We start from the raw sequence: 15,008 nt of genomic DNA on the forward strand, positions 1-15,008 counted from the left end.
CAAAACAGTTCAATGAGTATGAGAATGATCTGACTTCTGTTTGGCTTTCTGAATAAACTTTGGTATAAAGAAAACTGGGAAAATAAAGAGAAGTCCTGGGACCCAATTCAGGTCAACAGCTCCCCTGTGCTATTTCTGTAGTGGAAGTCAGGAAGCAGAATTTGTTGCACATAGATCAAGAATGAATATAAATTGTAACAGTGCGACTGGCACGCTACGAGACATCTTGTGGCATCAGAAAATAATAGCTAAGCTTGTCCACAAGGGAGCTATTTTCCCCAGGATTATGGACAGTTAACAGAAAGCAACTGTTTGTCATTGCCCATTCCCATAGCCTCATGGTTTCTTGACAGAGGCAATATGAGTGTATTTTCCCCAAGCTTGTTTATGTACTACAGCACAACTATACTGTCGGTAGGGATGGCAAACTTGACAAAGGGAGGTCTGTCTGGCCTGAAGGGACCACCCTCAATTCCAAAACATTTATATGCAAGCTCACTTTCACCTGCGACCAACCAAACACCTTGGACTATCTGCTCTTGATGGTGCCCACCCTATCAAAAGCTGAGGTGTCCTGGTGGCACTCATTATGGATGTCGAAAGGTGCAAGGAGCTGCCTAGACTAAAACTGTGAACATGTACTCATCAACACAGATATACTTTGCAAGTTGTGAAGGTCTTCGTATGATCTTCAAAAGGCCTGTGTACTGTGACCACTGCATTTTGTGAGCTCGCTGCAGAATCTGGCAAGAGTTACCAGGTAATCTGTAGCTTCAATTAGTGACAAAGGCATGAGAAACAGAGCTGCTGAAACTATGTTGAAGTGAAGTTAAGACGCTATGTAGAATTTGAGGAACTTTTTCCAGGGAAAAAGACTTACCTCGCATGAGACAGTGCTGAGCATAAAACTGTAAATGTAAGGCTCTGTGTGATGGCTGCATTTGGGACTTTGCAGTGTTCCTGTCAATTCCCAACAGTGTCAGAAATATCTTTGCCTACTTTTACCATAAAGGTTCTGATCTGCAGATAGGCTGAGAAAAATAACACCAATGATGATTAACTTACAGCAAAATTATGTAAGACTTTAAAATATCCCTAAACAGTTCAGGACTTCGTTGTGCACCACAGCATAAGGAAACATCAGTGGCACAATATATTTTCCTCCTATTACTGTATTTTTATTGATGCTGTTTAGTAATTAATCCATCTTAAAGGCTGTATCTTATTTACTCCAACATCAGGTCAACCTATCCCTCAGTGATGTTACAGCAGGGAAAGAGTGCTGCTGGGTCCATAGGTTTTAATGGACAACCCACTATGACACTTGAAAGGCAATCTATTTCTTCACATCTGCAGAAGAGCAATTTCATTTACCCATTTCTAATATCATGTAGCTTTAGAGATGTCAATAAATAAAACATCCAACACAGTACATCATATCTACCCCACTGAGGTGTATATTCAAACTAAAACAAGCCAAGATGCAATACCACACCTCATGAAAATTACTGGCACAGGCTCATTAGTACTAAAACTATATACCTTACACACCACACATAACTCTTACATTTTAAACTCACAGAGGAATTTCTTTATGAATATCTCAGGGAGTTTTCACTGCAGTATTAAAGAATATATTTCTAGCCACTTCTTGCATTTGTGTATTTACATTTCATGGCGCTTTTCGCTATAGTGTTACTGACTTAAGCCTCACTTACCTTCCTGCATTTGGTCTGTCAAGGACAAACCACCATTACTGTTATAGTGATATAGTATTCAGTAATTCACACTTCTGAGCAGTCATTTTACAGATGTAATGTAATTTACCATATTGATGAAACAAACTATACTGACTTCAAACCTTATTCATGCAGGAGCTTACTGATTCCTCCCATTCAAGCCTTCCCTAAAAATCTCCTGCATTCCCACATCAATACAATGCTTTTGGGTTGCTCTGCATTGCTGAATTATCTTCCACCGAAGGTTTTTCATCTGAAAATGGCACAACTCCACTGAAATTATTAACTTAGAAATGTAATAAATTCAGACTACCTCAGTTTAGGCGCAATATGGAAAAACAGGTCAAGCTAATAATGTACTGCAATCCAAACAGCAGGCACCTTTAGCAGGTTGGAGGGGAGCTGTAATGGCACATCTTACAAAGAAACCTCATCTGGAATATTTGGCACACGTACAGATGACAATGTATATTAGTATTTTAATTAAAATATATAAAATTTCCTGTATCCTGTAAGTCCTGGTTCAGATTCCCAGCATCTCCCATTTGTTACTATATGATTTTGAGCAATTCATGTCATGAAGACAGCAGTGCTCTGTTACTTGTGAAATTAAGCAAACACTTCTAGCAGGCCACATTATGTTCAGAAACAACATGTCTGAAATGTAAACTAGAAGACTAGCAATTATTAAGAGAGGCTGATAGATTGCAACGTGTACTCCATGGGACACAGGAGGAGAGAAAGGAATATTATCCTCCTCAGAGGGAAAACAGACTATTAAGCGGTATTTGATTCATGCAAAATAGAACAGGACAGACGATCAAAGCTGCCATGCAGTACAGAAAAGTTTAAAGATGGAACTTAATTTAAAAAAAATAGTAATACCTATATTACCAAACTGAAAGAACAGAAAAATCAGAAAACTTCAAAAGGTTTTACGCATTCCAAAACTGCAAACAAGAGAAAAGGAGGAACGGTCACTTGACACAAACGAGTTAATACAGGGAGATGCTGCATATGTACAGGCTAATTTAAGCAAGAAAGGGCAGATATTTCTTACCTTCCAACCAAGTACAAAGTGTAGATTTCCAAATATACTGAAACAGAAATTTAATATTATATTTGCAACTCTAAAAGACCTCACTTTTACGATGGACTAGACTTACCCAATGAAATCATGGTTTCATAGTTTTCTACCATCACCTCCCTGTGAAGCTCTTTATCTTGTGTCCTTAACATCTTCCACTCCTCTTCTGAGAAAGTAACAGCAACATCGTCAAAGGTTTCTGGTACCTGAAAAGGATACACAATATGCTTCAAATTTGTTTCTGCTACATGCAACACAATCTGCAGTTTACCAGCAGAAATAAATAAGCATTGTTGCTATTTCCTTCTTTAGTAGGCAGCAAACATAGGGCAGATCCCCATGTTTCTCCCACAATCTTGTTACAGAAGAGAATAAACTTGCACATGTGGTTATATGATTAATGGACAACACAAATCCTAGTAGCCCGCATGTAGTTATTATACCTGACAGCTGAAATAATGTAATACATACCAAGTTTAACAATGCAGTACTTTTTCAGATTTTTCAGCAATCTCATTGTATTCTTTTACAAAAAGATATCATTTTGGGGTAAGTGTAGAATAAATTTAGGAGTTCTTAATCCTGAAGCTAGCCTTAGTTTTATGAAGGTGGTCTTAGGTTTTTGCAACTGTTTCTTAACCTGTAATGACTGAAGGAAGTTGCACAGAGTCTTTATAATGCTCCCAAACGCTGCCCCTGGTATACAAGCTCTTTTTAGGTCATCATTTAACAATGGTAATGGCTTTACTCTAGTCTACTTTACTGTGGCCAGATATTCATTATTCTGCAGTGGGAGGGCATCTGGGAAATACTGAACAGCAGTGTTGCAGTCAAATTTGTATACGAGTGGTATCTAGTCAAATGACATTAGATAATCATTTCACTTTATTTGGTGTGCTAGAATACACAGCAGGTTACTGGTTTTCCAACTGTATCCAACATTTTAAGTGAATGAGACAGTCATGAGATGGTGGATGTAAAGACTAGAGAGTGTATTCCCAACATAAGGTGCAGCCTCATAGAAAGTAAAACAAGAATGGCTGCATTAATTATTTTTTCTACATTGGTAGAGGAGGATTACACACTAGGTCAATGCTGAACTTGAAGTGGGCTTCTAAAGAATGAACTGCAGATTAACAATGAAGGCTTCTGTTTGGTAATATTTGGAGTTAGGATGGGATGTGACATGCCACAAGTTAAGATACCACAACTTACTTTTCAACCTAAAGTCTGATTCCAAAAGAAAGTGAGTAGCATTGTGGGGTGCCTCTACCACCTACCCACATTACTCACACAGGTAAATTCCATCGTCACTGCCATGTGTAATGAGATACCTGTGGTCGGAGTACTCCACAGAAATGAACATGCTAAACGAGCTGTAAAAGAGTAGGGAAAAAGTACCATTGTGTACACTTACCATAAATGCAGATGTTCGAGTGTATTCACTGTTGCAGTCATCACACTTGGGTTATCTGCCTGCAGGTATGCCTCAGTTGGCCCGAATACCAGAGTCTTGGGATTTCTGCATCAGATGCTGTTGCCTCTTCCATGACATCAGGTCGTCAGGGGTATAAAACATGCAGCCGATGCCATTACATCAGTTTTTCTTGCCCCAGATGTCAGGAGCCTCCAAAATAGGAAGCAATTACATGGTGTGGAACACCTCCAGTAAAAAGTAAATACCACTGCCATAAAATATGGCCAAAAAGAGGATAGGTGGAAAGAATAGAAAAGTCAGGGTGCTGGAGGGAGGGTAACCAGGACTGCAACAGTGAATACACTCGAGCATCTACATTTATGGTAAGTGTACACAACTGTACTACTTCCTTCATGTTTCACTGTTGCAGTCATCACACTTGGGTTGATTCCCAAAGCTGAGGAAGGGTGGAGGCAGTCAAGAAGTATGGGGGCTGGCTAGCAGGCCTTGTAAGACTGCTGTGGCAAATCCAGCTCTGGATTTAGAAAAAATAGGTAAGTGGTAATGCTTAGTGAAGGTGTGTACAGAACTCCAAGTTGCAGCTTCCAGGATATCCCTAGTAGGGACTCCCCTGAGGAATGCTGTAGAGGTTGAGGTAGCCCTAGTGTAATGAGTTCTGATCCCCTGTGGGGTAGGTTTTCCATGGTGTTTGTAGCAGAAATGGATGCAGTGTGATATCCATTTGGAAATGGTTTGCTTTGAAATGGCCTTGCCCTCTGCCCCTGTAGCGAAGCTGACTAGCAGCTGGTCAGATTTTCTGAAAGGTTTAGTTCTGTCAAGGTAGAACCTGAGCGGTCTGTGCACATCCAAGGAGTGCAGAATCCTTTCCCCTTTATTCTGAGGATTAGGGAAAAGGTTGGTAAATGGATGGATTGGTTTAAAGCCACACTGTATACCACCTTGGGCATAAATGATGGGTTAGTCCTGAGGGAAACCCTGTCCGCATGGAAAATAATGAAGGGTTCCACACCCATTAGTGCCTGTAACTCAGACACTCTTCTTGCTGAAGTGATGGCTAAATGTAAGGCTGTTTTCCAAGAGAAGAATTTTAACTCTGCTGTAGCAGCAGGCTCAAAAGGGGGAAGCGTGAGCTTTTCTAGTACAAAGTTAAGATCCCAGGCAGGGGTGGGAGCTTTCCTCGGGGGCCTTAAATTGTTAGCTCCTCTCAGGAACTGTTTGATGAGAGGGTGAGAAAATAGAGGTGGCTCAGTATTGTAGTGAGATGAGATGGCAGAGGCATGAATTTTAATTGATGAGAAGGAAAGGCCTTTGTAGAGTAGCTCTGCTAGGTAATCTGGGATTTGAGGTAAGGTGGGCACATTCCTTGAGACTGGCTCCAAGAACAATATCTTTTCCACTTTTCTGAATAGGATTTCTTAGTACTAGGCCTTCTGGCCTCAAGGATGATGCCCAGCATCTGTTTGCTGAGGGTTGCTGGTGGTGTATTCAGGGGATAAGCCAGGCTGTAAGGTTCAGGGTTTGCAGCTGGGACAGCAGGGAGGGGTTCTGATGTATGTGCCAGGGTGGCACTGCTGTCAGACTGCATAGAAGTGGGTACCAGTGCTGATGTGGCCAGTCTGGGGCAATAAAGGATCATCCTTGGCCTGTCCAGTTTGATCTTGAGTAGTACTTTTGAGAGGAGGGGCAGAGGGGGAAAGGCATAAATTGAGAGGTTTTCCCATGTAAAAGGATAGGGCATCCACTTTCCATGCTTGGCTGTGGGGATTTCTGGTGCAAAATTTGCTCAATTGATGCTTGTTGGGGGGAGGCAAAGAGGTCCACCTCTGGAGTCCCCCACCTGTGGATTATAAGTTTGAATGAGTTGGGTTCCAGCTTCCACTTGTATGGGTCCAGTAGATTTCTGCTTAAGTCGTCTGCCAGGGAATTTTGTTTGCCTGGCAGGAATTGAGCTTGCAGGTGCACTTGGTTGCTCTGGGCTGTGTTCCACAGGGCCATGGCTAGCCAGCAGAGAGGGTAGGAATGAGTTCCCCCCCTGCTTGTTTATGTACCACATAACTGTGGTGTTGTCTGTCTTTATCAGGAGTTGTCCTGGAAGGATAATGTATTTGGAGGCTGTCACAGCATTCTGTTCCATTTAACATTTCTTTTTGATTGATATGCAGGGGAATTTGTTCTGGGCTCCATTTGCCTTGAATGCATTTGCCTGCCATGTGAGCCCCCCCACACATAGTCTGATGCATCTGTTGTCAGGATTTGGGCGGCAAGGGGTTGAGTGAATGGAAGTCCCTTGTTGTGGTTGCTTGCTCTGCCCACCAAAGGAACTCCCCTTAGACAAGGAATGATAGGAATCATTGTTTCCATGTCCTGAGAATGTTGACAGCAGAGACTTTTTAAGTACCACTGAAGTTTCCTCATATGCAGTCTTGCATATGGAATTAGTAGAATGCATGAGGCCATGAACCCTAGGGCTTCAGTATTTTTCTTGCAGATAGCTGGGTTTTAGTGGCCATTAGTTTGAAGTAGTTTGTCAAATAAACCTGTTTTTCTGGAATAAGGAATGCCATCTGGGAAGGTGTGTTCAAGCTTGCTCCCAGGAATACAATCTTTTGGTTGGGCACCAGTTGAGATTTCTTTTCGTTGATGGTGTACCCCAGAGAAGTTAGAAGTCTCTTTACAAATGCCAGGTGCTGAAGTAGCAATTACTCACTGTCCGCCTGAATCAGGCAATTGTCCAAGTATGGGTAAATTTGAATATTTCTTTGCCTGCAGTATGCAATGGCTGGAGCCAGGCACTTTGTGAATATCCTGGGCGCAGTAGATAACCCAAAGGGAAGTGCAGAGAACTGATAGTGCATAGAGCCTGCCCTGAAACGTAGATATTTCCTGCAAGATTCCCTTATGGGGATGTGCAGATAAGCTTCTTTTAAGTCTAGAGTGACTAGCCAGGCGTCCTTGGCTAGCACAGGAAGAAGCTGCTGCAGAGTTAACATTTTGAATTTTGGGACCACCAGAAAGGTGTTGAGAAGTAGAAACCCTGTCCCCTTTGCTCTATAGGCACAGGTTGAATAGCCTTGATACTGAGAAGAGAAAGTAGTTGCTTTTGAGCCTCTGCCCACTGGTTTGGAGGAAGATCTGGCAACCCGCTTGGGGTTGGCAGTGAGTGGAAGTAGAATCTGTATCCTTGGGATGCAATGTTTAGGACCCACTGGTCCTGGATATTGGATATCCAGTTTTGTGCATGCAAGGCGGGTTTTCCTCCTAGGGGTGCAAGTACTTGGGCTTTGCTGGGAAGGAAGACAGACAAGTCATTGTGAACTTTTTCCATAAGGGGGTGGCTTACCACTCCGTTTTAGAGGATGGAGCACTCCATTGTTTAGATCTATGCATACCCTGAGATTGCAGTCTTGGTGGCCTGCTGCCCTGGGTGTGGACTGAGAATGCCTGGGAGGGACTGGAAAGGACCATTTTTTAGAAGGCCAATGCCTACTGGATGTAGGTGGCTGCACCTGTAAAATGTTTTTAACAGTTTGCATAACTTTAGCTTTTTCCTCCATCTTTTTAAGAACTTCTTCTGCTTTTGTGCCAGACAACTTTTCCTGGTTTAATGGAGCATCTAGTAATTTTGCTTTGACATGGTCTGGCAAGATTTGCTCCTTCAGCTAAGCATACCTTCTCAGTACAGACCCAGTGACAGCAGCCCTGCAAGATGCTTCTAAGGTATCAAAACCACACTGCAAAGTATGTTTACTAACTTGGAATGCAGAATGCATTAACTGTTGTAAATCTTTATTTTCTGTACAATCTGGAAGCAACAACATGTTTTGTTTAATTAGTTCCATAATATGCTGCTGGTACTTCAGCATGTGAAACTGGCAATTCAAAGCCCTGATGGCAAGAGTTGCAGAGGTATATACCTTCTTACCCCATCTGTCTAAAGCTGGGTTTTTGGCTGTAGTAGCCTTAAAGCCTTTAGGTCCCTGGGAAATAGTCTCTGGATCCGCAATGGGATTCTAAAAGGGAAATTTGTGAGAGTCAGGTACTTTGTAGTACCTGTCAGGCTTTCTAGGAGCTGGTGATAAAGTATCAGGAGTAAGACTGGATTCCATGAAGACATCATCTACAATGTCCAGGACAGGGGGTATAGCTAGAGGCCTGTGCTGAGGCAAGTCTAAAAATTCTCTTGAGTCTCTTTTTGGACTGAGGGTAGTCCTGGGACTCCCAGTGGAAATGCTCTCTTAAAGTATGCAAGGTTTCACCAAAAGAAAAGTCCTCTGGAGGCAGAGGGAATGGAATCCTCTGCATCTGAATCCTCATAGGTAGATAAGGGTATGTCCTGGTACTCACAGGGATCAGAGTCTTCAGACTCATGGTGTGTAGAATCAGAAGGAAAATCAATTCTTTGTCTTTTAGAGGGGGAAGGCTGGCTTCCCCTAATTAAAGTTATAAGGTCTTCAGCCATTCTAAGCATTTGTTTCTGAGGCAAGGGAGCTTGAGCATGCACTTTGTTCATCGGTTTTCTAGGCATAGTGCGAACTCTGGGCCTGAGAAACTCAGTATTTTTGGTCAAAAACAAAGCTGTCGGTTTAATGCGAACATCGGAAGGTCGGAATACACCCTCAGAAGCCGGTGCCTGCACAGTGGCTCCAGACACATCCAAGGTAGAGACAGCTGCAGGTTCCATAGTCAAAGAAGCAACTCGCGGCATACCAGACTCCGAATGGGTCTCAGCAAAGGCCTGCGAATCTGTAGAAGTGGGTATCAGGGGCTGTGAAAGCACCTCACTAAGTACCGGCGAACTGGCGACTAGCTTAATGGAAGCATCGTTGGCAGTTTTGGACCTATGCAGTCTGTCTCTGTCTTTATCCTTATGTTTTTTCAGATCGACAGTCGGATGGCTTACAGACGCCATTTCAGAAAACAAGAGAACGAGAGAGAAAGTATTTAGCAACAAAGATAGCCCGACGATGAATAGTTTGGGTGTTAAAAAAAGGCACAAAACCTACAGCGAGGAATGTCGTGGTCTGGGCCTAAACAGATGACGCAGTAAGAATGAAAATCTCTGAGGTATTCGCTTTCCACAGGCAAGGCAATTGTTAAGTTTTTCTGACATCAGATAGAGCAAGAAAAAAGGATCCCCAACGGGGTACTTAGCTTTACAAGACTTCAGGTCTGAAACTCGAAAAAATGAAAATTTCAGGTAGTGGCCAACTGGCACTCACAAACTGCTTCCACTTTGGGCTCCCATGCAAAAAGAAAAGCTGATGTAATGGCGTCAGCTGCATGTTTTATACCCCTGACGACCTGACATCATGGAAGAGGCGACAGCATCTGATGCAGAAATCCCAAGACTCTGGTATTCGGGCCGACTGGGGGCTACCTGCAGGCAGATAACCCAAGTGTGATGACTGCAACAGTGAAACACAAAGAACATCAAATAATGCCAGAAACAGGTAATTCCAGGACATTACATTAAAACTAATCTCTAATCTCATTATCTGTTCCTACTGTACCCTGCTTCCTACTGATTTTGCCATGTAGCAAAAAAGTTAATTGCATGCAAACATAAATGCAACTCTCTTGGATGTCAAAAACGTGAGCAAAAAAAAAAGGCCAACCAGGAAAAAGACTACCACAAAGCCTTTTTTACCTGTGTTAGACACCTCATAAACAATGCTCAGCACTGCACAAAGCAAACAGTAAATTGTATCACATACTTGGACCCAGAGGACATAGAGCTAAATTTGATAGTAAACTGGCTAATTTTACCCCTTTCCCTCCACTTTCACAGATCACATACCAGCATCTTGCAACCCCCTCTCCTCGATCTCCCACAAACAAGTCTTCAAGGCAATATCCAAAGAACACTGCTTCTGTGAGACTGGATAACATACCAGGATTATTAGCAACAGCAAACAGCAAAATAACTAATAAACCACTTCTCAGAGTCAGACCACAGGCAGAGCCGAAACAAGTCACCACTACTTCACAACTTTAACAGTTTTTAAAACAAGAAACAAAAAACTGAGTAAGAACCAATCTATTATGTAAAAATATGTAAATATGATAAGTATAAAAAGTATAAAAATACAACATATCCTAAAAACCTAACAAACAAGAGCCTTCAGTTTTAAGACACAGACTATAGAACAATTCTTGTTCAACCCCAGATAGTTAAATTCATTACAATGCAGCTGCCAGAAAAGTTACTTTGGTTCTAAATACAAAGACCAAGCCCCACCTCTATTACTAGGTATAACCTGGTCCAAAATTAAAAATCTAAATTCATGACCCCAATTAACCAGAATATGTTTTGCTAGGGCTTTGGTGGTGTTATTCTTTTTTATATCATAGATATGTTCATAAATTTGTTGCCATTATCCCACATGAATTGGGTTTATACCAGTTTACTGAAGTGCTGCAGGAGAAAAACATAGCACAGGTTAATATTAATCAATATGAGGAATTATTCGAGATAGTACAAAAAACAATATATATTTTTGAGTGTAAGCATTATCTCCAATTAAAAGGGGTGGCAATGGGATCTAATTGTGGGTCCTAGTTGTGATGTAGCGGTGACTTATTTTGGCTCCGTCTCTGGTCTGACACTGAGAAGTGGTTTAACATACCAGAACTGCCTAGTGGTCAGCCTGAAACAGGATTTGTCAAATTCCTACACAGGCTATTGAGTAGCAGCCTGCAAACAGGCTGAGTAGGACTAAGGAAAGAAAGCAACAGTCACCCCCCTGCACAAAGATGGGGAGTCAATGGATCCAGGTAATTACAGACTCATAGGTCTGACCAGCCTCATCTGCAAGGCTATGGAAAAGATCATTATGGAATTAATAAAGAAGGACATAGACAACCTATAAACTCTTAACCCAAACCAGTTCTGCTTTGTCAAGCGCAAATCCTACCTACTTAATCTGGTCAACTTCCTCGAGAAGGTTACTGATGCAAGGGATGAGGAGAAAAAATCAGTACACACCACATACCTAGAATTCGGAAAGGTGTCTGACATCATTTCACATTCATGTGTAGTTGATAAACTCACTCAGCTAACTGTATATCCCTAAGTAACTCACTGGACAGTAAACTGTCTAATAGAACCCAGGAAATTAGAGTGGGCAGCTCTACCACTCCCAAAATATGTGTCACTAAAAATTAACCTTGAGGTTCAGTCCTCAGGTTGTTTGGCCTCAGAGGATAATAATCTGTTAATGGGGTCCCTGCATGCATGCACAGTGACTGCCTTCAGGACGGTTTTAAAAACAAACAAACTGTGAATGTAACAAACAATGAATGAAATAACAGCCCTTCTCCATGAATTTGAGGGAGGTGAAGCTCTGATTATGCCCACATTATCCAAGACTGATTAGTGACTTAGGCACAAGAGGGGTGGACACGGGATGGTGGCAATGAGCAGCCAGCATCAGCTTGGTCATTCTGGGAAGGAGGGGTGTTGTACAGCCCACTGCCATGTCGACATCTAGTGGAGACACAGAAAGAGATAGGCAGACAAAGAAGTTCATAGCAATCATTACTCTAGGCCAGGGACATGTGCTAAGCCCTGCCAAGTGGAGTCCATGTGGCAGCCTTCATGGATTATAGGTGGAAATGTACACATCTTCAGGTGAATGCTTAGCACGCCCTTGTATCAACCTATGGGCAAGGGGTTATGTGATGGTTACATCATAAATAGCCCTTATTTTGGAGACAGGGAACAAATGGCTGGTATCAGCAATGACTACATGGTCGGCAGAAAGAGAAATGGAAAAAAAAGAAAGGGGGGAATAGTGAAATTAGCACTCAGGCAAAGAATACCATGAACAAAATTACAAACAAGTTTGTGAAAACTCTACAATAAGTGAAGACATATGGCAGCATTCCATACGGTAAAAGGGGAGATATCGCTAATATAGAAAACAAATATGATATTTGCTGGCACAAATAAAATTAAAAACTAAAGTCCCAAGGTAGTAGACAACATATCTACTAGCTTTCTTTACAGCACAGCCATCACTAGGGTGGGAATGAAGGGGGCAACTGCCCCAGGCAAAGACTGTTAAGAGGCATGATTGGCAGGGGGTGACAGTGCAGGAGTGCAGCTCCAGTATTGATTCATGAAACTACAAGGCTATCAAGGCTTAATAAATGACCACCAGTAATGCACTTATGGTCACTGCAGAAGTACTCAGTATGTTACCATGTAGTACAGCAACTGTAGCAAGCTACTTATTACATCTGTAGCAAGGAGTTTACCGTGTAGTACAGTAACTGTAGCAAGCAGTTTGCTACAGTTACAGGAGTGCAGAAGAAATTTTTTATTTATTTATTTTTTTTTGTCTTCAACTTTGGGAAGTTATTGTTTAAATAAATAAACTATCAACCATGTTAAACAAGATGTCGGTATATGAACAGGTCCCTGATCTAGGATGGCAGCTTTTAGAGGTACCACTTCACAAAGAGGGGTACATATCAGAGCCAAATAACTTTAGAATCACAAACCCAATGAGTACTCCATGTAAAATTTTGGAGACAGCCATAATGGAACTTTAGCAAAAGGATACTGGGGCCTGTATATCTATATACTCATCCACACCCACACATGTTGATGCTCTTCATGACTGTGTACAATAAATATATACCCATTACTAGTAGCTTAAGAACTAACAAAGGCAAGGCAGACAAGGGTGAGTGTGAATAGCCACTGCTGGCTCACCCATCCCAAACAGAGGAAAGTGGTTTATTGTGATGCATCACTGACCCCAAAAGAAGGGTTTGGGTACTGCAGGTTGAAGCTACTGTATCTGTATTGCAGGCACTACACAAGTCAAGGAGGAGATGTTGTGGTGTGCTTAGCTACGCACAAGGAGCCTCTTTAAAAAAGCAGCTTCAAGGAAAACCAGTGGCCACCAGGACAGGGAAGTTAGGTAAGGACGCAGAAGCCTCTGGTAACAGATGTACCTGGTGACTGACTAGTCTCTGAAGGGAAACAAATACACTTATAAGGTTCTGACCTTAGGAAAAGAATGTGTGATAGAGCTCTCAATCTGCCTGGGAAACAAATGAGTCAGGGTACTGAGTGGGTTGATGGAGATCTGGGTGGCATATCTATGTGGTGAATTAATAAGGCCTTTGCATTTACTAAAAAACAAATATAGCAAAATAAAGAGTGGCAAACAGATATAACTGCAAACTCTCAAATCACACAAAAAGAAATTACACAGTTATTAAAAATCTACAGATGGTGGTAAACAACTTAAACCTTAACCAGTGTGTATGTACCAAAGTCACAAAAACATTTTCTGCAGCCCACCTAAATCTGAAAGGTATGTCGTGTCACTGTACCAATTGATACTTTACTGCTCTGACCCATTACTGACTACAGCCTTACATTCTGTAGCCTTAGGTAACCCGGGGAAAGCATGACAGGTATAAGGATTCCTAAGGAAAATCACAGGACTTAGAAATGAGCTGATAGGGGGTTAGCATAATGGCTAAAATGTTTACCTTACATACATAAGGTTCAAGGTTTGATTTTCAAATGGAATAATTGGCTATGCTTAAAATGGCCCACAAGGGCAGTTAGCCTAGTACTATGAACCTGTAAAAACTAGATAGAAAGGCTTTGTAACTGATAAAATATTTTGCTTTTTATAGGTTAATTTGACTTCACCTCTGCTTGCTACATAAGGCAATGTCTGATCCCGTTTTACTTGAAATTCTACAACTGGAATACAGTACTGGTGGTGTTAACAACATATTTGAGAAAATAAAAAATACATACGAATAACAGGAAATAAAATATGCACTGCTTTCTAAGATTATGGAAAAAAAACTTTCATTTACAATATAATAAGTGACTCATTAACTTCTCATAAAACTAATTGTATGTAAATATGGCAAATGGAAAATATCAGCATGAGGTTATAGCTATGAAATTTCCTGACAGACAGCAAGTTTCAACTTGAAAACCAAACATATGAACCTATGACTGTGACCATAAAATGCAGCCATTTGAGGTTAGTGTCCCTGACCTCACATCTTCTTGTCTTATTTGGAGGAAGATTATTGTATTCTACACAGAAGCCTCCATTACTTATTTCAGATAGGCCCTCCTGCTTATCTGGGTCTCTCAAGACTACCAGGCCAGCATCCTGTATGGTGAATCGAACTCACCACCATGTGATTGTCAGCTGACACCTTTAATGCTCTCTTCACCAAAATGCCCAGAATATGTAGGATCAAGTAAACATTTCTGACCTTTGGACAAAGGTGCTCAGGTGGCTTGTAGTTATGAAACTCTCTGATTCAAGCATGGTGTTTGTTAAGGACAATCCATAATTTCACTAGCAGACCGACATAAACTCACCATGTTTCTTTGGATCCAGCAAACTGATGAAACTAACTATACTCCTTTGGGTATCTCAATCTTTCCACATATAAGCATTACATTTTCCAGGTAAGACTACATAGGTGGCATCTGCTCAAGCAACTCAACTACCTTCTCCAAGATGTATGTACATGGTGTATAGCTGTATAGTAGTTACCCTTCTTTACAATTAACAGCCACAACAACTCCATCATCCAAAAGGAAAAGAAAATACAATTACACAGCCATCAAACAAGGGAGTTTGGGCTGTCTGAATCCATGGTACTCTCTGTGGTCACTCAAACGTCACTGTTCGAGGGAGACCTAACTTTCTCTTTGCATGTAGAAGCCCACAAGATGAATGCATATAAC

General features: G+C 41.5%; 1 protein-coding gene across 1 annotated transcript in view; it reads right to left on the reverse strand.

The window, feature by feature from the left end:
- The window catches only part of LOC122813911 (zinc finger protein 25-like), a gene marked incomplete at its 3' end in the record, with an annotated part of 269,965 nt that overhangs the window by 84,456 nt on the left and 170,501 nt on the right, over nucleotides 1-15,008 (reverse strand). Inside the window, exon 5 of the mRNA XM_044086455.1 lies at nucleotides 2,906-3,032. Coding sequence (XP_043942390.1) covers nucleotides 2,906-3,032 — 127 coding nt within the window. The remainder of the gene's footprint in view (nucleotides 1-2,905; nucleotides 3,033-15,008) is intronic.

This window comes from Protopterus annectens, chromosome 10.part0 (genome assembly GCF_019279795.1).
Source record: "Protopterus annectens isolate FY-2018-M chromosome 10.part0, PAN1.0, whole genome shotgun sequence".
NCBI lineage: Eukaryota > Metazoa > Chordata > Ceratodontiformes > Protopteridae > Protopterus > Protopterus annectens.